Source organism: Bombus affinis, chromosome 15 (assembly GCF_024516045.1).
Source record: "Bombus affinis isolate iyBomAffi1 chromosome 15, iyBomAffi1.2, whole genome shotgun sequence".
NCBI lineage: Eukaryota > Metazoa > Arthropoda > Insecta > Hymenoptera > Apidae > Bombus > Bombus affinis.
The window spans coordinates 5,969,761-5,994,180 of NC_066358.1; the positions used below are offsets into that span (position 1 = coordinate 5,969,761).

The 24,420-nt window shown below is 29.7% G+C and overlaps 5 protein-coding genes and 1 long non-coding RNA gene across 18 annotated transcripts in view; 2 read left to right on the forward strand and 4 right to left on the reverse strand.

Moving 5' to 3' along the window:
• Positions 1–282, reverse strand: part of LOC126924900 (putative carbonic anhydrase 3) — a 3,273-nt gene extending 2,991 nt beyond the window's left edge. The window contains exons 1-2 of the mRNA XM_050739874.1: positions 159–282; positions 57–95 (exon numbers count right to left, since the gene is read on the reverse strand). Coding sequence (XP_050595831.1) covers positions 57–95; positions 159–198 — 79 coding nt within the window. The 5' untranslated portion in view covers positions 199–282. The remainder of the gene's footprint in view (positions 1–56; positions 96–158) is intronic.
• LOC126924891 (serine/threonine-protein kinase 11-interacting protein) lies at positions 200–8,745 on the reverse strand. Of its 10 annotated transcripts, none has more exons than XM_050739847.1 (20): positions 8,618–8,722; positions 8,074–8,312; positions 7,208–7,743; positions 6,838–7,134; positions 6,453–6,646; positions 6,027–6,351; positions 5,541–5,942; positions 5,378–5,456; positions 5,144–5,318; positions 4,933–5,062; positions 4,667–4,855; positions 4,196–4,273; positions 3,669–3,804; positions 3,450–3,574; positions 3,237–3,374; positions 2,964–3,154; positions 2,786–2,883; positions 2,499–2,704; positions 2,110–2,411; positions 200–2,008 (listed from the first exon to the last, which is right to left on the reverse strand). In XM_050739847.1, exons 3-20 carry the CDS (start codon positions 7,659–7,661, stop codon positions 1,814–1,816), a joined length of 3,714 nt encoding a protein of 1,237 aa, XP_050595804.1. In that variant the 5' UTR covers positions 7,662–7,743; positions 8,074–8,312; positions 8,618–8,722; the 3' UTR covers positions 200–1,813. The 10 variants fall into 10 exon arrangements, with proteins under 10 accessions (XP_050595804.1, XP_050595803.1, XP_050595807.1 ...); XM_050739846.1 differs by lacking the exon at positions 8,618–8,722 and adding an exon at positions 8,420–8,548; XM_050739850.1 differs by lacking the exon at positions 8,618–8,722 and adding an exon at positions 8,394–8,540 and having other exon boundaries at positions 4,667–4,849.
• Positions 8,550–10,438, forward strand: LOC126924904 (LDLR chaperone boca). Its single transcript, XM_050739882.1, has 6 exons — positions 8,550–8,688; positions 8,877–9,112; positions 9,202–9,276; positions 9,654–9,814; positions 9,892–10,036; positions 10,121–10,438. The coding sequence occupies exons 2-6, from the start codon at positions 8,960–8,962 to the stop codon at positions 10,202–10,204; spliced, it is 618 nt and encodes a 205-aa protein (XP_050595839.1). The 5' UTR covers positions 8,550–8,688; positions 8,877–8,959; the 3' UTR covers positions 10,205–10,438.
• Positions 10,439–11,149: 711 nt separating this feature from the next.
• The window catches only part of LOC126924902 (Kv channel-interacting protein 1), a 29,484-nt gene continuing 16,213 nt past the window's right edge, over positions 11,150–24,420 (reverse strand). For both annotated transcript variants that reach the window (XM_050739881.1, XM_050739880.1), the window contains exons 3-7: positions 19,119–19,188; positions 18,972–19,042; positions 18,451–18,723; positions 17,684–17,979; positions 11,150–17,325 (exon numbers count right to left, since the gene is read on the reverse strand). In XM_050739881.1, the coding sequence (XP_050595838.1) occupies positions 17,932–17,979; positions 18,451–18,723; positions 18,972–19,042; positions 19,119–19,188 (462 nt within the window). In that variant the 3' untranslated portion in view covers positions 11,150–17,325; positions 17,684–17,931. The remainder of the gene's footprint in view (positions 17,326–17,683; positions 17,980–18,450; positions 18,724–18,971; positions 19,043–19,118; positions 19,189–24,420) is intronic.
• On the forward strand, positions 19,221–24,366 carry LOC126924896 (dynein regulatory complex subunit 5-like). Of its 3 annotated transcripts, XR_007713747.1 has the most exons (10): positions 19,221–19,473; positions 19,789–20,061; positions 20,603–20,794; positions 21,050–21,217; positions 21,308–21,446; positions 21,807–22,041; positions 22,796–22,951; positions 23,182–23,296; positions 23,356–23,877; positions 23,944–24,366. XR_007713747.1 is itself a non-coding variant. In XM_050739861.1 (9 exons), the coding sequence occupies exons 1-9, from the start codon at positions 19,427–19,429 to the stop codon at positions 23,441–23,443; spliced, it is 1,413 nt and encodes a 470-aa protein (XP_050595818.1). In that variant the 5' UTR covers positions 19,221–19,426; the 3' UTR covers positions 23,444–24,366. The 3 variants fall into 3 exon arrangements, 2 of the variants coding, with proteins under 2 accessions (XP_050595818.1, XP_050595820.1); XM_050739861.1 differs by having other exon boundaries at positions 23,356–24,366; XM_050739863.1 differs by lacking the exon at positions 20,603–20,794 and having other exon boundaries at positions 23,356–24,366.
• On the reverse strand, positions 21,148–21,994 carry LOC126924907 (uncharacterized). The gene is made up of 2 exons (XR_007713751.1): positions 21,873–21,994; positions 21,148–21,717 (listed from the first exon to the last, which is right to left on the reverse strand). It is a non-coding gene; the product is annotated as an uncharacterized LOC126924907 (long non-coding RNA).

Consider the following 24,420-nt stretch of genomic DNA (forward strand, 5'->3'; position numbering starts at 1 on the left):
TATTGAATGAAGAATAAAAATATTATGAGAAATGTATTGGAAGACATTATACATACCACGTTTACTATAGCTAAAGTATCCAGCGATAATTGGTACTAAAAAAATATTTTTCTGTTACAAGTAATACAATAAAATAATATAAAAATAATTAAACTTACTGGTGGTCACCAATATTACACATTTTATAATACAGATCATGTTAATGTAATTTTAATTTATTCTTTCTTACAATTTAGTACTTCAATTTTGCTCTTACAGCTCGAACGACATTTAACGTTACTATTAACAAGCAACGTAATACGATAATTGCACATTCTTGCAATACATACTTTGTGTATGGGCCCATGAAACACACTAAGTTATTTCTAGCATCTCCCAACTGTTTCATTTACATATTGCATACCCCATTATCATCATTAATACAGGATATCTTATGTACACACATCTCAATGTATTTTGTTTCAAGTAGAACTATAGTAACACGAAATTCAAGCATATTTGCTCTATACATAATATTCACTTTTAAATATATGTTTTTCTTTAATATAACTTTATGATATAGCTTGTATAATAGATATTATAACAATTTATTTACATATATACAAATAATATATACCATCCTCATAATACATTGTTATATTAATTATTTAAAAATTCAACATTTTGCGAAAAATAATTAGTACAATACGTAAATTTACAATTAGCTCCAATATTTAAGCTAAGGTATTAGTGACTTTGACAAAGTTGATATAAAATTGTCTTACATTTGTTTTATCTTGTTATAAATCGTAATATAATATAGTTTTACAATATGTACACATGCACACGAAATACATATATATGTATAGGTAGAAAGATAAATAATAAAATCAGTTCATCACAGATTATTATTTAAGTATTGTTCATGATGAAAATTGCATTTATTTCTATAGTATTGCAAAGAAAGCATACAAATTCTTTGAATACTTATAAGATTTTTATACTTCTGATATTTCCAAAATATATTTAAAAAAAGACAAGTTTATATACAAGTTTATATTCTCTTTGCAATATAAAAATCATGTGATTATAAAAATTTTCATTGTATCAATAACTACATTAAATTGAACATTATAACAAGTAAAAAAACAAATTTGTTGTTGAGTAGAGTATGTATAATGTTCTTAATAATAAAATAATAAATAAAGTATGACTACTTCTTTGTGAAACATTCAGTTATTTAATGTATACAATAAATTATTGATATAAAAGGTTATGTATTGCATCTTAATATTAATAGCACCATTTGAAATTTTATGTCTTTCAACAAATTGAATATAAAAAATTATTAGAAACCATTTAAAAGATATATTACTTTTAATATTTCAATACAATTAAAAAAAGTTACCATAAATATATCTATATAAGATAATTAATTTTTTTAGATACGAAAATGATCGTTCACACTACTTATTAAACTTTTAAATATTTTTCCCATTTTTACATTATATTTTCTTATAATAAGTATTTAAATAATCTCTAGTTGGAAAAAGATACAAAATAACAAATTAATTAAAAATAAAAACAAGCAAGTATTATTTATCATATAATATTTGCTATATTATGACTTTTATATATTTTTATTAATCAAATAATATACCATTCTGTGTGGTCATTTGGTAAAATTACAATTTCTGTACAGATTAACTATGAGTTTCACTAACACATCAAAATTGCGTAAACTATTAATTTGATTTAATGAACCTATACTCATTTAAAAGTTTACATGACGTGTTTTATACGACTAGAATACTTTCCTGTATATATTAGTGTTCTATGCGTTTTCGCTATCTTGTGATTTGCAAACCATATTTTGTAAGGGAATTGAAAACAGTTCCTCCCATGGAGATCGTATGGAAGTAATGACTATTTCAGCAGCACTCATAGAAACGAAGTCTAAAACCCACCTTTCCTCTTGTCCTATTATTTCATCTAAGAAATTCAAAGTTATTGAGGAGCTATAATGTTCCTAAAAATATAACAACCAATACGTTTAATCACAAAAATTAAAGTACAGTTTTTTGTAAAGATTTCCTTTTTTAATTTTACTAATATTATTTCGATACTTACAACTCCAATCAAATTGCTCATTGCTTGTTCTCTTATTATCTGTGGCAACTCCTTGTTGCCTGGAAGAAGCCACTGCATATTGCATATTACCAAGACGGAAGTAGTCACTATTAAGCTTGATAATTTCAGTTGAATTTCGAGGTCTTGATATTTTAACAAGGCAGAAGAGAATAAAGCAAGGTGCCTAACAGTATCTTTATCTTGGTAGTTTTTGCAATTTTTTAATAATTCATGCATTAAAGAAGTACAATGTTCTGATATTTTGAGTTCGACTTCTTCACAAATTGGTGGTAATAAAAAATCTGCAAACAAAGAACAATTTATTTAACAACGAAGTTATTGGCTTAATGGTATTTAAGTATAAAATAAACGACGTTTCTATTCTTTACCAGTAACATAAAGCAAAAAGTTGAGCGTTCTTTGTAAGTCTTGTAAAACGCATAAAAATGTAATAGTAGAATTCAATTCATCATTTGTTTTGTTAGGTTGTTCTAATTCAATCAGGACGCCTTGCTTAAATGGTATCGGAGAGAAACGTCTTAATCTATCTATAGTCCAGCTAATTTCTTTATGCAACCAGCGTTGTGGGTCTTCTCTATAATAATAACAATATAAAAATAGAACAGGTTTCCAATAAATGGAATTCTAATAAAATTATGTTTTATTTTATCATTACCCTTCTGGTCCAACAATTTTAAGAATATAAACTTTCGATGTAGATAAAACCACACAACCAGGAAATGTATCTTTTGTATTTTGCATTAGGATCTCTGCCTAAAAATTTACGAATAAATTAACAATATTCACTTAGAATGTTAGTTTAACAGTTTGGATTATATGAAGTTCAATGTTACCCTGAGAAGAAGAATAAGCTCTTCGTTTTCATGTTCAAATATATTTAAAATGATATGTAGTTTTATTCTATGATCTATACTACTGAAATCCGCATAAGAATACTGGATATTACTACCCATTAAATGCGACGTTTCATCCGTTTTTAGCTCTAATGGTTTATTACTGCCAATTTTTATACTCTGAAGTAGTCCTAAAATTATTCACATTAAATAAATATTGGTATATACATAAATTAAATGTTAATATATTAAAAAATATATAACTTTTCTAACCTCCTAGCATAGAAGTTAAATTTGTTACTGGCGTAGATTTGGTCTCTTTATCATTATTACTAAGGGATTTTTCATCTGCATTAATTTGTCTCATTACTTTGTTTTCATATGCGGTACAAATACTATTCGTTAAAGAACCTGTAGACATAGCATTTTAATAATAAATCTAAAATAATTTTTATAAGAAAAAGAAAAATAAAAGTTTTAACAAACCTGAAGAGCTACTCTCTGTTAAACCAGTCATGATTGGTGCTGCATCTGGTATTGTTAAAAGACATGGAGCAACTGCAGCACGTCTTTCCTCCGAAGAACGTTTTCTATGTGGTGTAAGATGTGTTCTGTATTAATATGAACATAATATAGAACAAATTTCATATAAATGAACATATTGAATAATTGTCTATACCAAAAATATTAAAAAACATAATTTACCTTGACCCATCATCTAGAACTTCAATGCTACTTTCACTTGGATTGCTGAGTACTTCTATATCACTTTCATATTTTTTATCTAGTACATTTGCAGATGGTGTTGATTCTCTTGATTCCTCCAAACTTGTTGCTGAACCTATTAATAACAAAGGAAAAATAATTACAACTCATTTAAATTTAATGTATACTATTTGTTATTTGAATATATTAATCAAAAAGATACTCATACTTTTCTTTTTGTTTAACTTTTGTTTAACATTTAACTTGAAAAGGCCACATTTTCCTTTATAGGTCTCTATGTATTTTTTCTTATGGCTAGTTCTTTTGATGCAAATTATTATGATTGTTTAGAATAAACGAATGGATCGCAAATACAAAAATAAAAATATGAGCCTAAGATACTTAATAATAGTAGTATAGAATCATAAATGGTAAAGCAACTAATATCATAGTTTTATATCTTTAATCGTGAAGAAAGCTTGAGAAAACAGAAAATGCTATAATAAGATAGTGTGGCTGAAGCTTACAGCGGACTTGAGCTTGGATGTGAGAGTCGGAGTGCACCAAAGAAGTGGTGACGGATATAGCTCGTACTCCCGCTCCACCTGCACCGGGATTAGTATGTTATAGTCTCAGTCAGTAGTACAATGCACGAATATGCAGCCAGCAGTTACGAAATTAGTGCATCCAGATTCGATAAATTAATAAATATTATTTTTATCATAGAACTTGAAGATACTAGTATTACAAAAACTTAACATTATAAACAAATAAATATATATGGTTAATTTTTATTGTAGAAGTCTCATAAATACATAGCTCTTATTACATACTTAATACTTTAAAATAAATAAATTTGAACACCACGCATAAATTATAAAAACTGTGTTATATGAAGTAAATTCAAGATATTACAGTTCATTATTAAAAAATTCATAACTTTTGTCAGATGTTTCATTCATTTTCATATTACATGCGCAGATCTGAGTGAGACTTACCAATACTAGAAGAAGATTCAGAATGTTGTAGATTGGTTTTTACTGGATTCTCAGAATGTTGATTTTTGGTTACGCTTTTCAACAAATCTTTAGAAGTATCATTTTCCATATCCAACATCGATAATTCGTCTGTTTCTATAACTAAAGTACTTCCACAGGTGGGACATTTCAATTGATTTGTACCTGGAACTTGGAATTTTTTACAATACTGAACATGCTTGTAACTTATAATGTCTTCCAATCTATAACTATTATTGGAAATGTACCTGATGCAGATGAACTTATGAAAATATATTCTGAATCTTGGGAAAAATGAGTTGAACATTTCATACATTTAAAAACTTTCAACAATATCGTTCTTTTTTCTATTCTCTCGTTAATTATTTGAACTATTTCCTATAAAACGATCGAATATGTAGTACATTAATACTATTTACATGTCATTTATATCTATGTTTGTATTTTCTTATTTCTTACTTTTGCAATGTTTGGTTCTACGAAATATCTCCTGTTTTGACGATGTTCGCGTGTGGTATCGAAAATTATATCTACCGTCACTGGTTCACTTCTACCAAGTACACATGATAATACAGAACTTGTTGACCAACAGCATCTCAGTTTCCCAGTGAGTGAATCTCTCTCTCGAATAACACTATAATTATATTATAAAATGAAAGTGTAAAATTCTTTAATACAATAAAGAATACGTACTGTGTTGTTATTATTAAAAACAAATCTTCAAATTCGTTTGAATTTTTCCTTCTTTGAACTCGGTACAAATTCCCAACTTCTAGATATTAAAAATGCAACAATTAAAATAAAGTAATTTTTTAAATTTTTTAAAGATATATACAATTTACTCTTTATAATATACCTTGTTCTGGATCATAAGGAGGCTCAGACAGATTCTCAAGAACGCTTGTGTCATTGCTCAGTAAAACCTCGGAAACATTCTCTTCTTCGGTTAATACTTTACTTCCATTTTTTTCGTCGTTAAATTCATTAATTTCTTGCTTTAAAGATTCAGATTTATCATTTAATTCAATGTGTGTATCTTTCATCAAAAGATTCACAGAATCTTCAATACTATGCGCAATATCTTTAGCGTTTAAATTTTCTATCGTAAATTCCGATGTTATTGAATATGTCGGAGGTTGTATTCCCATAATATCTTGAACAAATGTGCCAGCTTGACTACTTAACCACTTATCTTCTCCATATCTTCTTCGTATCTCCAAAATTTGCTTTTTTGTTTCTAGATGTCCTTCCGAAATTTCTGTGAATAATAATATCAAAAGAATAATTTATTATATGTCTCAATATCATAAAAAAATGATTAAAATTGAAAGTGATTTATTACCTAAGCAAGAAATACTACGATCTGCTTTTAAATCATCTTTTTCTTGCTCGACTTCCGCGATAATTGCTTCCTTTATGTTTGATTTCTTTTTACTTTTAGAAAAACTTTTTTCCATGCTACCTGTCCCTTCTGCAGATGTTCCTGCTATGAAATCACTAATCGTAGACGTGTTAATAGATGTAAGTAAACTACTAGAATTTAAGGAATTTGACACTGAGTTGAGTAACTCGTTCGACACGGATTTTTCAGATCTGACGATAAAGAATCGATTTTCTGTAATAATTTGCTTCTCTAATCTTGAAAGTGATGAATCATCTATAACCAACTAAATCGTGAAATTTTATTTATAGTTATATAATACTTAAATGTTGCGAAATATACATTTTGTAATAATATAGCATATTATCGTTTTTAACATCTACCTACCTTGCTATCACTCAAACATGGATGTAAATGTTTTATGGATAATAATCGATGTTTTGGATGATATGACAAGGGATTGCCTTTTAAGGATATCCATAACAAAGCAGACATTTTCTCTAAAGGCCACAAGACTGAATGTTCCATCAAACAATTGTAAGATAAATCTAACGCTGTTAAACACTCCAAACTTTGCAAACCTGTTTGAACAAAAATAATTCATAAATATATTTTTACTTTTATAAATTATGTATATATGTGCAATGGTATAAGCAAACTGACAGTATGAAAGCAGAATGGTTTTAAAAACACCATTTATTGATGTAACACTAATGTACTGAAAGAAAAATAAAACTTAAACTTAAAATAATTAAATATACTAATACATTACCATTTAAACTTTCTATGTAATTATTCTTCAGAACTAGTACTTGTAATAAACGTGATGCAGCTTCATTAAAGATGGGTACTGTTTCAAGTTTATTATATCCAAGATTTACATGTTTTAAATTTGGCAAACAAGATAATTCATCTGCAGATGTTATCAAGTTATGACTTAAATCTATTACTTGTAACCATGGTACTAACTCTAAAGATGTATCCAATTTTTCAAGAGCATTGTGTGGTAATGCCAAATGTTTCAAAGAACCCCATACAAACCCAACACCAGTATCACCACCACAATTTACTGCATAAAAATAATGTTTATAATATTAAATCCATTTTTTAATTAAAAATTATAACTTTTTAATTATAATTACCCAAGAGTTGTTTTACAGTACAAACTCCTTTTCCACCAGTACAGACAATGCTTTCAAGTTGGCCTCTAACACTTCTGAGTCCTTTTACAATATCAATGTTAATTTTTTTTAATTCTAGATATTTCAAACACCTAAATTTAGTAATATCAATGGGTATCTTAGGATTGCTTGGACAATAAGTCACTTTTAATCCAATTGTCTTCTGCACAAAGTCATGTAGAAATTTCAGGTCACGGAATATGTCAATCTTTGAGCTGTTGCATACTTGAAATGAAGCTTCTAAATTTTCACATCCATCGACGATCAGAGAAAAAGCTTCATTTAAATTATACAGTAAAGTAGTTGACAAAGAGAGTTTGCCAGATGCATTTAATACTTTTTCTCCATTCTGATGCAGGAGCTTTCCAAGTACCATTATCTCTTGCATAATAGCTTCATTTTGAACTTTACTCATTTTTATATCCTTCCCAATTTATAAAAGCCAACAAATTTCAATGATAATTTTAAGATTGACTCCAATGTATCTTCATATCAATCTAAAAAGTAGCAAAATAAAATTGTTACTACCTAATATAATGTATGAATAAAAGTTTCATTTAATCATTAATAACATTTTACAGATCACCCAATTTTTCTTACAATATATCTAAAAATTCTTATTTTCAGTTTTATAAATAAAATGCTTTTATAATTAACATATTGCACCTTAAACATTTTCTATTACATTAAATAGAAAACAAAGTTTATATATTATTCAGAAAAATGTTTAGACAGTTCTATTCTTATATTTTTAATTGTAAATCATAGTAAGAAAGTAATGCACAATATTAATTTAGCAAATATAAAGGAAATGGCAAAGCACTTACTAAATTATTATACATTGCTTAGATCATCCGCTTGGTCAGTGAAAAATATATACTTAAGTGACAAACGATGCAGGAAGTACAGTCTCACACATGTTATTACAAATAAGCAATACAGAAAGATTATGTGTCTATCGATGACTAATAAATGATCAGTCGTAAAATGTTATCTATCATCTCGCAATTGAATAACCTTAACTTGTGTTATTATTTTGCATGCACTCTCACCAAAAAACGAAACCCTAAAAGACATACTAAATATTTATAAACAATTCAATTATATTGCATAATTGTTATAACTAATGTTACAAAATTCACATTACTGCGTATTGTAATACTGTAGATGCACCTCAAAAATCGTTTCAACATAAGAGAAAAAAAGTTAGGAAAACGTTTCTGCCCTACTTTGTATCCAAATAATACAGTTAATTAGAATAATTTATTTCGTTAGTAACAAGATAAGTGAATTGTTTCTCGTGGTACAAGCTTTAGTAAATAGTCACTATGAAATTTTTAATGAGGTTAAACAATGGCAAAAGTGACATACTGACTGTAATTTGCAATTTATAACATCGCATAAAACTATCGACATTGTTGTCTTTCTTGTCATCATTTCAAGTACGATAGGTGGCAACACTAATCACGTTTTTTGTACTGATATAAGATGAATGAAACTTGTTCTTGTTAAGGACAAATTCATTCTTATTTCAGTCGTGTGTATTGAGATTGAGATATATTATAAAAGAATAAATTTCAAATATAGATTTCTTAGAAAAACTTCTATAAAATTTTTTGTAATTTATTAGGAACATTTCAAATGTATTAACTATTTGATAATTAAAGAACTGTAAATTTTGGATCGACGTGTTGATTTTTACAATTCTCAAATATGAGGAACGAGATTATTATTTATAGTATATTTTTGTTAATTTACGTGAATGCAACCGATGATAGAAAATCAAATAAAAAAAAGTCATGGCGAGACAAAGATATACGTGATATGAATGATGCAGATTTAGAACACTTGTTGGATCAGTGGGAGGTATATTACATTTTTTTTTCAGTTTTTTAAATTACATATTTACATAGAGTAAAAGGAATTAATAAAGATTATAATTCTTTTATTATTAGGAAAATGATGAACCATTGGAACCAGATGAATTACCAGAACATCTTAGGCCTAGCCCAAAAATTGATTTATCGAAGGTACTGTATTTAAAAATCTTTATAAATTAATTTTATATATCTTCATATCTGACTATAAAAAAATATTTACATATATCATTCTCTTTTATAACACTAAAGTTTTATAGTCATATTAAAGTATTTACCAAATTTAGTATTCTTGAACTTAATTAACTCTTTACCTTATAAATGGATTATGGATAAAATCCAATGAAAGCAGTTCTAAAATACATTCTTTAACTACTGAATAATATCAAAATCAAAAAATTAACAAAATTGTACTTATTATATTTTTCTCTTGTGTAATCTATATTTATTTATATAATTTTTTTATTTAGCTTGTTATATCATGTTTTCTGTATGTTCTTCTGTGTAATCTATATTTATTTATATAATAGCTTGATATGTCAAATCCTGACAATGTACTGAAAGTGACAAAAAAAGGTAAAAGTGTGATGATGTTTGTTGATACAAATGAAGATTTGTCAGTTGAAGAAGCTGAGACTATAATGAAAATTTGGCAGACTAGTCTTCAAAATAATCATATTATTGCAGAAAGGTAATATCTTTTCTTAATTATATACTTAATGTTAAAATAATAAAAACACCTATATAATATAGTTGAATCTTTTACAGGTATCCAATTGATCAAAAAAGATCTGTGTTCCTATTTCACGAGGGTTCTCAAGCTGTAGATGCAAAAAACTTTTTCTTGGAGCAACCAGAATTGTCTCATGTGACTCTTGAAGGCCAAACTTATTTTAGGGATCCAAAGAAACAGGTATGAGAATACTAAAATATATTAACAAAAGAAAGGGTAAGAAAAGGGTTTGTATGATCTATAATGATCTGATGACTTTTTTAGAGTGAAAGAATGGCAAAACTTAATAAACAAGCAAGTAAACGAAATATTAAGAAGGACGATAGTAACAAACAAGAGGAGCTATAATTTATATTATAAATTTTTCGAAGATGCTGAATATTTTTCATTTGTATATTTTTGTACATGTAGATATATATCTATATCTATATCTATAAGCAAATAAGTACAGGACAATTTTTGATACAAATATTTTTTTTGTTTGTAAAAATATACAACTTAAATTACTTTTATTTAAATATTTCATAACTTACTGAAATACTTATAAATATCATAAATAAACTTGATTTATCCTATAGAAAAGTGAAATCTCTCTTTCCTATATCATTTCTACAGCAAAATAAATGTATTTCATATGCAACGTTATAAACAGTACTTATTAGTCACATGTTTATTGGCCTTACGCTAGAACAATTACAAATGTTAAAAGTATACTTTAGACATTGACAAATTCAACTAATAGCAATTCATCAGTAACATCACTAAAGATATAATAGTGGGCAACAATCAATAATCTCATAAGCAATACAAACAATTCAATATTTCATTGTTGAGAATATATAGTCGGAATATGTGTACAAAATTATAGATCAACAGAGTTCATTTAAGTATCTAAATTATGAAGAAGACATAATTGGCAATTACTTATTTAAACTAGACTTGCTCGTAGGAGAATCAAGTTGATTCATACTATCCATAGCTCTTACTTCTCTTTGTAATTCTTTAACAACTGTTGCAAGCGCATATGGATTTACGCCGTTTTCGCATAATCGTATGCATATACTTAACGTTGTAGGATCTAAATTTGTATTTAATAGCTTCGAGATTTGGTAAAGCGTTTGAAATGTTTTGCGAGCAGCGTTTATTTGATGATGCACAGGTTCTGGCATGCTGCCTCGGTTTCGGTCTTTTCTATAAAATCAAAAGTAAAACGATAATATAAAGATAAGTAATCAAATCAATATAAAAAAAGGTTATGTTTTTATGTAAAAGAATTGTTTTACGAATACGTACTCTCCGCTGTGAGACAGTTTGACGTCGGGGTTAAATCACTATTGAATCACAATTTACAAATAAAATAATAAACATAGAATGCGAAATACAATGTTATTTAATTTGTGTGTTTTAACAAGATTCTTATCTGTTTGAATGGCTTAATTTCGTTATTTTACAGAGGTTGTTTACATAACAACCGTCAAAAAGGAAAATTTAAAAAAAATATCGAATTTTTAATTTATATACTTGTACGAAGGCAAAGAGTTCAAGTCGGAAAGGTAAATAAAACCACGTGATTGAAATATAGGAGATACTAGAAGGTTATCTGCACAATTTTGTGATATACAATAGAACAATTTTATCTCGTCGATGAATGAAAAGCTGAGGATCTAATTCGGAAGACGCAATCATAAAAGTTCATAAATTAATCCTCTTAATTAGTTTTTTTTCAGTAATAAAAATTTGTCCAATTTATGAATACTGAAACACTATAACCACGTAGAGGTAAAAAAGTGAAATTAATAGCTATTTTTCTCTGTGTTGCATGGTATCACCCTTCTTGTCTAACATCAATATATACGTCTGTTCTTGTCGTATACTATTGCCTTGCTTATCTAACACGAGTACATATCTGTCTTTGTCGCGCAATATTGCATTCTTTGCCTAGGGAAAACTTATGTGCTACCATCTATCCTTAGATACTCTAAGTTACTGTTCCTTCCAATCTGGTAGATGACAATACATGGCCCATTTGTAGGCAAAATTAGCACTTGTCCTATGACGAATCAGATTATTTCAAAAATAAAGAATGTTGGATATAACAATACATCTTGCAATGATTTTAGAGGAAAAAAGGTACATTGAAGATTAATAATAATGACCATCTCCCTTTATTCCTCTGAATATACAATTCAATTGTGACGAGATATAAGTTCTTCATACGTTGCAAATACCCGACGTGAAGATATAATTTCTCTAAAAATCATTCGTCGGTACTCAGTATAATTATTTCTCGATCTAATGAACGAAGGATCGGGAGTATGGACACTAGAAGTATCAGAGAAAGGCCTGGGCAAAGGACAACACGGTGATTATGAACTATCGCATGCAAAAATGTTCCTTGTCTTTCTTTTTTAATTAATAACATACGTGATATTCGAATTCTACAGAAGAACTGGCAGTATAAGAATTAACAAATGTACTTTACGGAGCATCTAAATGCAATGTATCACCAAAGTATTCGAACGATCATCATAAAGCGATCATCATAAAATAAAAATTTTACAAAATATATTATATTGCATTTTAAAAAATAGATACATACATAATATCGAAAATAAAAGATAAAAAAACGGCTGTACTAATATTTTTTGTCTCGATCGATTTATTACCGACATATAATTTCCCGATTTAAATAATTAATTATTTTGAAATTAAAACCGTTTCGAATTCTTTGGCGATGCGGAATCAATCGCTAATCGATTCACTTTAATGGCTAATCGTAAATTCTTGTCATAAAAAACTGCTTGAAAGCTTAACTATCGAGTCGTATATTCTATGAATTATATAACTCAATACTTCGTAAGTACACGCTAAATGTCTCTATCATAACAAATTTTGATTCGTTACTCGTGCTTTACGCTATCGTAACCAAGTTTAGATCCATATCACCTAAAACAAGATTCTTAAGATGTAAAAACAATGTTACAATCATTGACAGATATATTTTCTTTGTTGCAATTAAGCGAATCAACCAATCCGAACGATCAAATGAATTAAATTAGAAACTCAAATCGACCAAACTATCAATAGTATCGATAATTGTTAACAATAATTATGTTGTTTTTGACTCGATTTAAACCAAGAATCCCCAGTCGTTCGATCGATCACTGCTAATCGATTATTAAATGCTTCAATTAAATTTTTGTACACAAAGAAGCAAATAAGTGTACAAGTTAAAATACGGTTCTATAAATTTTGATACAATTGGAAACATTGGTTTACAGTTCAACAAGATAAATTCTAAAGATCAATAAAGTTAATTACGATCTATGTTACCTCTAATGTTCATGAATTGACTATGACTACTTCGATCTATACAGAATGTTTCAAAATATACGGGAAAAAGCTAAAATTTAAATTGCAAACTCTTTCAAATGAAAAGTATATTTCAAATTTGTATGCGAAAAGATATTTTTCTAAGAAAAAATCATTTTTGACGTTACTCATATTTTGGAATATTCTGTATAGTACCTTATTATTCTCATTTCGAGAAAGAAACCAACACGTACTAGATTTACGATCTAATAAGTTCCTCAAAATTTGATTCTTAAACATCGATCTTATGCTTCTATATTTCAAATTGAATGGCTGTCCTGATTTTGAAACGACCAGTAAGCACGCACGATATGTAACGATCTAAATTACAATTCTTTTCGAAACGAATAAGCTAAATCATTGACTAACAAAAGTGTAACATTTAGTTTCTCTTACGTTCTAAAACGCGTTGACAAAACCGTGTTCAATTCTTTTGGCGGGAAATTTGAATTCTCTTTTCCTTCTTTTTTGTAACGGAAATGATCGTCAAGTGTTTGTGTATAAATTTGTTTCATTGTAAAATGTTGGACAAGTTCCTGAAAATTTTAGTTCAAAAAAGTATCATTGATACTTTGTAAGATAGGGCATTTCCGGTTTCATTATTTTAGAAAACGACGAAAACTTAAAATGAGGAAGAAATATTGAATAATTTTAGATTAATAATTTTTCAATTGCACTAAAGCATTAAATAATAATAAAAAATTATTTTTTTCATTGAAAATTATCGTATTTTATGATTGAAAATTCTTTCTTTTGAAACCGGAAATACTCCGTATTTTCCTACTCCTTATCGTCGCTTGGAGACTTTTATTCTTAAGTATGCTTCCAGTTGTTTCATAGAAAATTGTTTTTTTCTTTTTTCTTTTTTAATTATAACATTCGTTGTTTCCATCTTCTAAAGTCTCACATTTGTTTTTCTTAGAAAATATATAAAAATCGTTTAATATTAGATCGATTGCGATACACACGCATACTTGTCGCCAAGAAGCATCGATAATCGCTTCTTATATCGATTTCTTTCATTTTATTTTTATCCAGGTGAAAAAAACTTCCATTTAAAATTCGAAGAAACTTTCGTGCAATTAGAAAAATCTTTTCTTTCCAAAATCCTCGGTCATCAGAATTTTTTGTCCGCCTCCGGATGCAATTGACTTGTTCAGTTAGAAAACCCAGAAACAAGCGGCTTTCAATTAATATTCTCGACTTGTGAACTCTCCACGTTAACGCTTTCATTCATTATTAGGAACAATGGACAACGGATTCTTGATTGTAGCATACTTTCACTCTTTTTGGTCTAAAAACTGAAAAAAATTTTAATATAAAAAGAATTAAATTTATAATTTATTTTTAATTATTCAATTATTTAAAGATGTTCGTATTTGACGAAAAACTTTAGTTATTTTTTATACAAAATGAAAAAACAAAATTTTTAATATTTAAAAATTGGTGTTGTCATTTCATTAAAAAGTTTTTTTCATTAAGAAAAGATAGAAAATAAATAATTAAAAAAATTACAATTTATACCTATAGGTTTAAATCTGTAATAGCTGATTATTCAGAAATGGTAGAGATCCGAATTGTTTGCGGACTCTATCTGAGTGTCTCTATCTGAGAATCATCGTTATTTAATAATATAGTTGCTATAGGAACGCGCTTAGCAACCTACGCGTCTTCGACTTCTATTAAAACACCATGATGAAGGATTTCATTGATTAACAAGTAACAGTGCGAGTGCTACAAAGAGACAACAACGGTCAACAAACGGTACTTATCCTAAATTCTTTTTCTAACTTGAGCCTCTATCTCGAAAGATTTACGATTAAAAAGAAAAATTACATATAATATATATGTATATATAATATTGCCTAAAAACTTTGAGGCAAGGTAACTATCATTTTTAAACGATTCTAGTTAATTCCAGATGGCTAGATGATTCAGCAAATTAATATCCATTTGATTATAACGGATACTAATTATTATTAATGATTTTGTAAATCCGCACCTCATAACTACAGGTACTTGGGGGACTCAAAAAATGGACTAAAAATTCTGATCTATCTATAAAGTATCTGAATTACTCGCTATTATTCAAATTAGCCTATTTTTCAATAAAGAAAATTTAATATCAGATATTATTGTTTGTAAATAATTATGGAAAAAAGAATGTTTCTGAAAAATTATTGAGTAGTTTTATAACGTTCTAGTGGTTTTTAAAGATCTTATAAAATGGATCTTGGTATAAACGTGTTTTCAAGGTGCATGTGCAAAATTTGAAAGGATACTCTAGCTTGAAAAGACACACCTGGTGTTGTATATTGATAAAACGTGGCTGTACGTTACTAAAAAAAAGTTGGAGATCCTATGATCGACGCAAGCTGCCTACGTCTATGTCGACTATTATGGTCGTGCAAACGTTCAATCGACGATAAATCGTTCGATTTTTTAATAACAAAATCGTCTCATATAATACCATGTGATTTTTCATTCTTTTCTCCTTTCAGATTTTTTTCTCTAAATCACTAGATAATTATTGCAATTTGGTGTTTCGTTTTTTGGAACGATCACTGATTGAAACAGCCCTCTATGCATTGAACAAGAATATATAATCTTAACTACGATTTAATTTTTCTTTATATCTTTATGACAATTGTTTCCTCCTTTTTAAACATTCTAACAGATTTATCGGTATTAGAAAACTGATTCTCTGTCATCGCTCTTACACCTACGATATTATGTAATTCTACTTTAATAACTTCGTAAAACAGTTGAACCCTACAGGGACATATCATATGATATAATTGTATAGTATTCAATATGAAAGAGATAACAGAATATCGTCTTGATCTTATTTCCTCAGGAGAACCACATTGTTTTCGTATACCTTTTTCTTTCAACTCCTTAAGACATGTGAGATTGTCTCAAATGAAAATCGAACTTCTTCTTTGTTCGCGAAGCTCTATCGCCGAATGCTCGTTGCACGCTTGAATTTTTAATATGTAAACTCTTCGTGTAAGCACGTACGAAAGCAATGCTTTCTAAAACAAATATCTTGTTCGTTAAGCACAGAATGTTACTAAAAAAATGAAAAATCATTCTATGATGTTTAATTTAATAGTGTAATTCAATATTTTCTGTATCGTATATTATAATAGACAGAAATGAAGACAGGAGTAATAGATAAAAATGTTTACTCTACGTAGTGTACAATAAATTTTCGGTTTTGTATCTTTCAAAAATTTAAACTTAAATTATTTAAAAAATTGTAAATAAAAATTATAAAGATAAATTCATTATATCGATCAAATTATAAAACTAGAAACATTCTGTGCATGATTAATTGTTTCGAATCGATACTTAGTACGTACTGCCTCATTTTCAGCATCTTCCAAATTACATAATCTTGTAGATAAAATCGTATCTTTCAATCGCGTACACAGTCATACCCATACCTCATTTTATCGCGTACGAAAGGAATAGTATAATTTTTTTACTCGAAGTTTGGCACGGAAGTGAAAGAAGACAAAATGCTATTTCATGTTGAATTCTTCTCGTTTTTAGCGTGTTTTCTTCTCTTTGACGAAAACGATAGTGTTAAATACTCTTTTTGATATTCAAAAGTTCTTCCCCTAAATGAAGTTGAAGTATTCGACATCATTGATAGTTGCTTATTTAATATTCTTCCTCCATGATATATTCGTCGAATCGATTTTTATTTTTTCTCCTTAATTTGTTAATACAATTCTCTTAGTCTTAACTCGTGTGATAATATTCGACTTTGTAATGTCGATTCCACAATTGACAAGTCGTTCATCTTCTTCTTAGAAAGGGAATGCTCTACTCCCATTATATCTGGATGCTTAACAGATTTGTTTACGTGATGTAAAATAGTTCTTCCGCAAGAAGAAATAACTTATAGCTCGTTCGCCTATCGACCTCGAGCGTTTAATTGAATTCTTGAACTCGCAAGATTCTTAAGGGCTTCATTCTTTTTGTTTTCATTTTTACCTTTTTTTTGTTTTTTTTTTTTTACAGTATTCTCTGTTTTTCTTTGCAGTAGTTGGAATTCCTTATTGTAGAAGTTGGGAATCACGGTTTATCTATGGAAAATTTGAAGATTTAAGAAGTGCACAGAATACACATAATATGTAGAAATATGAAAAATATTCAAAGAATGATATTTGTTATATTATTTAGTGTATGAGACAAATGTTTTCTAGAATTTTAACACTTCAGAATTAGGACTCACTTATTTAAAATAAAATTTATTTATATAGAATCTATTATTTTATATTTATTTAATATCTCTAAAATTCTAGTTGTTTTATTATCAAACATGTTCCAATTACGTTAGAGAATCTATTGGTATTTTTAATTTGTAACTTGTAACTTCTAAAATTTCACTAATGATAATAGTATTAATTGGATTGTACAAGAAGGTTCAATATGATAATTTACCCTTAGCAAAAGAGTGGAGCCTCCGGTTGGTTCCACCAGTGCGCCGCTAGGAGCATATAAAGCTCCTGATCTTGAACGGTGTAACCTGGAGGTGGTTGAGAAGGCAAAGGCGGTGGAATAGGTGGCAGCAGAGAGTAGGACGGCGGTGGTGGCGAGGGCGATTGGGACTGCGAGAAGGTGGTCGTAGTAGAGAGCGGCGTTGGCGGCGTCGTCTTGGTCATCACCGGAGGCTCTTCCTTCTCCGGAGATCAAAACGCGTAATCGAACTTTGCCAACGACCGTGTAGTCACATCATCCTAAACATACCATTTTTGTTAATATAATTGTCATTAGGAGAAATATAGAGATCGATATGATAGACAAATAAAACTTTAGATTTCGTATACCTTTTTCTTTCAACTCCTTAAGACATGTGAGATTGTCTCATACGAATTGTCTCATTTTGATACGAATTGTGAACAATTTTTTATTTCTGAAGTTTTATGAATTCTTTTCTTGGAGATTAGAAGGAAGATGATCATGTTCTTCCTCAATCCATTCTTACGTGTATAATAATTGTACAGATCATTTAACAAATTTTATTTGTCTTATAATACTAATTATAATGTTAAGATTTAGAGACTCCAAATTATAATGTTAAGATTTCACGAGATATTGATTCTTCAGTGGATAGCATGCATCAATATCGAGAACTTCTCGCCATCGGCAAACTATTCACGAAGTAGCAATATTGTTCAAAGATGCATAAAATGCAAACGTGTCGATACCCTCAGACAACTCTCCATAAATTCCTCGATCGTTATTATGCCATCCTGGTTTAAATCGAACTTCTTGAACACCCTATCCAACTGCTCTCTCGCTTTCCTTTCCTCCTCGGCGTGATGTCGTCGTCCCATCAGCTCATGCACTGCGATCACCACTTCCCATAGCTCGCCCCTGGTGATGCATCCGTCGCCATTTATATCGTACAGCTTGAAGATCCATCGTAACTTCTCGTAGATACTGCCTCGTAGTAGAGTCGATAAAATGACCAGGAGATCCTGAGAAGAAAAACCGTATCGTATGTTTGGGATCTTTCTACTTCTTTTTCTCTTCCTTCGAAGATTGGGAAATTAGGAAAAAATGTAGTACAATTAATGCATTAGGAACTTTGGAGATCAAAGGAACTGCATAAAAAGAAAATTAGTAAAAAATTAGATATTAAATATGCATTATTACAAATTAAGTTAAATTAAGTAGGAAAACCCCGATAATGAAAGAGAATTGTTAGAAAAAAAATTGAAATTACCCTAAAATTCATGGCACCATTGCAATTAACATCAAAGGCCTTGAACACGTAATGAGCGTAAAGACTAGAATCTGCAACGTGTATATGAATTAATATTAAAATTATTCGTAATAATTAATTACAAGGCAAGACATAATTAAAACTTACTGCCATGAGGAAAGAATTTCGCATAAATATCTTTGAACAGGTCCTCGTGAACTACACCCTCGGGACATTCCTGAAAATATAATTATTATGGTGGATATTATTTCAGTCGGAAAATAGGTCGTTTAATTGAATATGAAAAGAAGGAATTGGCACAGTATGTTAACTCGTTGAAGATAGAAGCTTTTATCGTCGATTATATGTTTCGCCTGAAGCAAGTTATCATATGGTGGAGATATGGAGGAAATGAACCAGGGGAGATGCTTCTGTTTACATATTTATGAATCTAATGCATAGAGGAGGTAACAAAAATGAAAATTCCGCACACTATACCCAAGAACGTGTTGGAAGCTTACAGGTAAGTTCTCCAGATTTTTTTAATTTTGTTAAAAACCCTATAATTTGCTATTTTTCCAACTCCGTAATTCTGTAATTCCTCAATTTACTAATTTCTTAGTTATCTAGTTTTTGAATTTACAAATTTAACAACGTTCTATCTTTTTCAATCATTGATTTCCTATGTTTCTAACGTCCCAAATTCCAAATTCCTTAAACTTTCTACTGCTCGATTCTCAACTTTCTCGAATACTTGATATTCGGAACTCTTATTATAATTATATATAATAATTAACACCAAAAAAGATGCATATGTAATTAATATCTTTTTTGGAAGATGTTCGGAAGAAACGACGCGGTTAACGTGCGAGGTCGATCGAACAATTCGACCGGAAGATGTTTCCTGGGACGAGGAGAGAGTCCCAAGCTTAAAGACCCTCGCCCTTCGTGTCATAGCCTCCGTATGGAAGAAAAATCCGATACTGGAGGAATTACCAACCTGTGAGGATAGAAATATGCTGATGGAAATTCTGCCTACCGATTTACCGTTCGAGTTGACTATAAGGAAAATCGACAATGAACATTATTGGGAACGTTGCTCGAGAGCAAGGTGAAAAACGTAATCGAAAGCATTGAAAACACTTCGGAAAAATTTCTTTATATTATCGTGTAGTACAAAGTTGAAATGAAAAGTATAGAGTGTAAGAATAGAAAAAGTAGAGAAAATTGGAACGAGTAACAGAGAAAATTAAGTGGTAAGGAAAATAAGGAAACGTGAAACCCCAGGAAATCAAGAAATTAGAAAAACAGAAAATTTAAAAAATTCGCAATCCATAAAAGAGGCCGTAAAAAAAAGTTTATTCGCGTCTTCATAAAAGCATAAAACACGGAAGCAATCTCATAAATGGATGTTTAATTTACCGACCATGAGTAGTTTTAGCTTACTACCGGCGGTAGTATATGTACTTTATACAGTATCAATTCCATTAATTTCTCTTGGCCGTTTTTCAACGAGCATTCTCTTGAAACTGTTCGCCCACTTTCCAGCACGAGAACTATCGAATTTTCATAAAGAAACTCGTTTTTGGTTTACATAAAGCGTGACCCCAAATTCAAATGTGAGAATGCGGGAGAGACTAGAATTATTTCAGATGGGGGCACAACGATTGCGCTGAACATGGCAATTCCTGGCGGCGACGTTATTGCGAAGGTGCTTTTCGTGAATATTTGGAGAATCTCGAGCCAAGTTTCTTCGAATCCCAAAAGGAAGATTGTGAAAAGATGATCGATCTTGTGCGTGATTATGTGCACACAATAGAGCTACGTTCTTTACTGCCAACAAAGTAAATCTTCTTAAATAAATAAGATATAATATATTCTAAAATTTGTTTATACAAAATAATTTAATTACAAATCTAAACTATCTCAATATAAGGAAAAAATCCGAATCCAAAAGAAATTTACAAAAGGTAGCTACCATTAGACTTTCAAAAATTGAAATCTTTCTCCTTGAATCTGTCGTATAAGCCTTCACCTTACATAATCATTGTACATAGTACAGTACTACTTATTTGCACGAAATCTGTTCACATTCACAGGAAGGATAAGATATCTCTAAACGAAGAAGATCCGTGTCTAGCAGAGGAAGCATTCGTCCATCACATCCCGTTGGAGTTTATTCTGCCACAATTCCCTCATCTTACTGAGCTTCGCATTAATTTCGGACTGGTTTACATGAACGACGGTTTCGAGTGGCGAGACTTCGAGTAAGTTGCTTTTCCAGGTTACAGTTTAATACTCTACTATTTCTTCAAGTCTGATTTATGTACATTAAAAAGATAAAAATAACAATAAAGGATATCCATTGAAGATTGCTTTGGTCTTGGTCGTGGGATTAAAGCTTGCCCGAAATTGAAGAAATTTACTTTGACTAGAAGCAATTTGGATCAACCACGTGTAGCAGCTCTTCTTCAAGGTGTGCTGGAGAATGATAGTGTTAGTAGCGTCACAAAGGCTTACAAAAAATTTTCATATCGTACAATTTTTCAATTCCTTGATCCTCTAATTTTCCAACATCTTATATCTCTTAATTCCTCAATCTTTTAATATCTCAAATTCTTAATTTTACAAACTTTGAGTCTCTTAATTTTTCCATTGTCTAATTTTTCCAGTCATTTAAATTTCAATTTGATTAAACTCGCTTTGGTTTTTAATACTTAATATTCTCTTTTTCTATTTCTTCAGTGTCCTATTATTCAATAACAATCTGAAAGTAAGAACGTATTTTCTATAATATTGTTTATTGATCATTCTTATAATACTGTGCTGTTAATATCAAATTCTTTTTCAATTCAGATAGAAGAATTAGACTTTTCTCATTGTAAACTGGCAGACAAAGGAGCAAAGGCAGTTGGTGAATACCTCTCGCACAGGAACTTGAAAATACTGCATTTAGCAAACAATGATATAGGACCGGATGGAGTGGCTGGTATAATCTATGGGCTGCTAAAGGCGGAGCATACAACACTACAGCATTTGAATTTGAGGCTAAATTCTTTGCTAGACAACGGGATGTTTCATGTGTGTGCCTGTAAGTGTACAAAGTATTAAGTTACTAACTTTATCCTCTTATGAGTCAATATTTATACTGGTTACCGTATCGAAGCCATGACGGCGATTGTATCTCGTAGAACAAACACCGTGCTCGACTTCCGTCCCGTTAATCTCCAGCGTGTTCCGCTCGGAAATTACACCGGATTCCTGTTTGACTTTTGCTGAATCTGCCCGAATGGACACTATCCCGTGATTTATACGTTAAACTATAGAACTTTGCAATATCGTTTCTTAAACATTTAAAATTACATTTTTGCAGAAAAATGTTGTCATAAAATTGATATATGACAATGAATTATTTATTAATTGGTAACAATTATTTCGGATGAATTTCGAAATATTTTCTCCGTGTATTCTATTTAACGGGAAAACTGACATTAAAAGATTATGGAGATAATATTTATTAATCGATAATAATTATTAGAGAGAGATAATAATTATCTTATCTTATTATTAATAAACAAAGTGCAACATTATTCTTTGTTCATCTCGTTTAAATGAATTAAGATTGAAATACTAATAAAAAAGAAGAAATATCGTGATTTGATATTTGAAAAGAAATTGTAAATATCATGATTAAGTTACAGAATTATTTTTAACTCATTATATGTATATATGTAGTTCCCTATTTAGAAGTCTTTACAACTTCCTCGAAAACGAAATGATCGGATTCTAGACAAAGAACACGTGGAAATTGCATTCCGAGAGTTCATTGTCTGTGTTTGTTTTAGATCTGTTAAGAAGCGAAAGTTTGGAAGTTCTCGACGTGAGTGCTTGCGGAATAGAGGCTGCTGGAGGTGCAGCACTTGCCGAAGTATTGACTTCCGGTTCCATAAAGCTCAAAAGTTTGAATCTTAATTTGTCGAACAATGATTTTAACGAAGCAAGTAAGATAAAAAAGAATAATAAAATTTTCTTTCTCTTTTTTATTTTTCTTTATATTTTTCTAGAGTAGGATTTCAAAAATTCTATAATTCAATAATTTAAAGTAATTTTAATTTATCTTTTATAAATCTTGAAATAAGAGGTGTAACATTTTTATACCGAATACAATGAAATATAAATATAATTGGAGAAGGTGCATATAAAGAATTTAATATGGTGTGATTTTATGTAGTTGGGGATTCATTTGAAGCAGCGTTGAGAAACGCTCCATTTGTAGTGGGATTCGAAGCTCGAATGTGCAATTTCTCCAGACAATCAGAATACTCTATCCACGAGAGTGTACTCAGGTAAGGAAAAGCAATGTATTTCGGTGAACGATATTTCACAGGCTTTCCTTACTTTTCAGAAATAAACAGAGGAAAAGAAAAGAAGAAACGAAGCGGATGCTTGAGAAATCACAGAAAATCTCCATTGATTCCTTCGTTTCAGAATAAATTACCAGCAAAACATACTGAACATAAATCATATGATGGAATCAATAAAATAAAGATACGAATGACAAAATTTTTATTGAATTCAATTATTCAGACTTCATAATTTAAAAATTAACAAAAAGAATGAATACAAAACAAATATATAAAAGGAGTAAGACATTCTTCTAATTTGAATTTATAAAGAATATTTCAGAAAAGAATAAGGAAGCGTAAACCTACATAAAAGAGAGAAAATATAAAAAGAACAGAATAAAAGGTTCGTGACCTTACATGAAAAATATAAAATCAAAAGAAGAAAGAATTCAAGCTTCTATTTTACATTTCTATCCTCAAGATTCTATGTTCTGTAGCGTTATTATTCACGGAAATATTAAACTCGGAACTAATTACTTAAAAGCAATTAAGGGAAGCACAGGAATCTTAATGCTGGCAAAGTAATTACCATTTTTGCATAATATTCGACGATAATGTTTGCATTGTATCCGGATTTTCGGTTGTAGCTGGAGGAAGCACGGCAAGAATAACCATCGTGATGGAGAAGGGCTAACGAAAGAGTTGGCAACAAAAGAACAGCGGAACGAGCGTGTAGCTACTTGGAGGAAGTTATGCGAGAGCCGTGAACACGGTAAATTGCGGCGAAAGTAGGCCAGAGCTAAGACTTTTTCCATTATTAAGACGAACGGATGCAGGAAAAAACAGAAGGTCCAGTTTCGTTCGTGTATTCCTAGGGATATTTCTCCGCATCGTTTCTATTTCTGAAAGAAGCAGATTTAATCCTGTTGCCACTCTTTAATTTTTATATTTCAATCTTATTCCCATTTTAACAGACAAAAAAAGTTTATCTTAGAGAAATGTTTAATATAGCGAGTATATTCATGTAATAGAATATATAGTAAACTGTTGATACAAAATTTTAGAATAAATTTATTTAATTAAAATTCCTCCTAAAAAATATTTCTAATTAAATTAAAAAACCA

Excerpts from the sequence above, each read along its gene's own strand:
- LOC126924891 (XM_050739848.1), bottom strand. The coding sequence starts at position 7,661 with ATGAGTAAAGTTCAAAATGAAGCTATTATGCAAGAGATAATGGTACTT. Across the intron at positions 6,352-6,452 it reads CATGTTTGAGTGATAGCAAG|TTGGTTATAGATGATTCATC; the intron begins GTAGGTAGATGT and ends TTCACGATTTAG. Across the intron at positions 4,274-4,666 it reads TGAATCTTCTTCTAGTATTG|GTGGAGCGGGAGTACGAGCT; the intron begins GTAAGTCTCACT and ends ATCCCGGTGCAG.
- LOC126924904 (XM_050739882.1), top strand. The coding sequence starts at position 8,960 with ATGAGGAACGAGATTATTATTTATAGTATATTTTTGTTAATTTACGTG. Across the intron at positions 9,815-9,891 it reads AATCATATTATTGCAGAAAG|GTATCCAATTGATCAAAAAA; the intron begins GTAATATCTTTT and ends AATCTTTTACAG. Across the intron at positions 10,037-10,120 it reads TTAGGGATCCAAAGAAACAG|AGTGAAAGAATGGCAAAACT; the intron begins GTATGAGAATAC and ends TGACTTTTTTAG.
- LOC126924896 (XM_050739861.1), top strand. The coding sequence starts at position 19,427 with ATGAAAATTCCGCACACTATACCCAAGAACGTGTTGGAAGCTTACAG. Across the intron at positions 21,218-21,307 it reads TTCGAGTGGCGAGACTTCGA|GATATCCATTGAAGATTGCT; the intron begins GTAAGTTGCTTT and ends ATAACAATAAAG. Across the intron at positions 22,042-22,795 it reads GATGTTTCATGTGTGTGCCT|ATCTGTTAAGAAGCGAAAGT; the intron begins GTAAGTGTACAA and ends TGTTTGTTTTAG.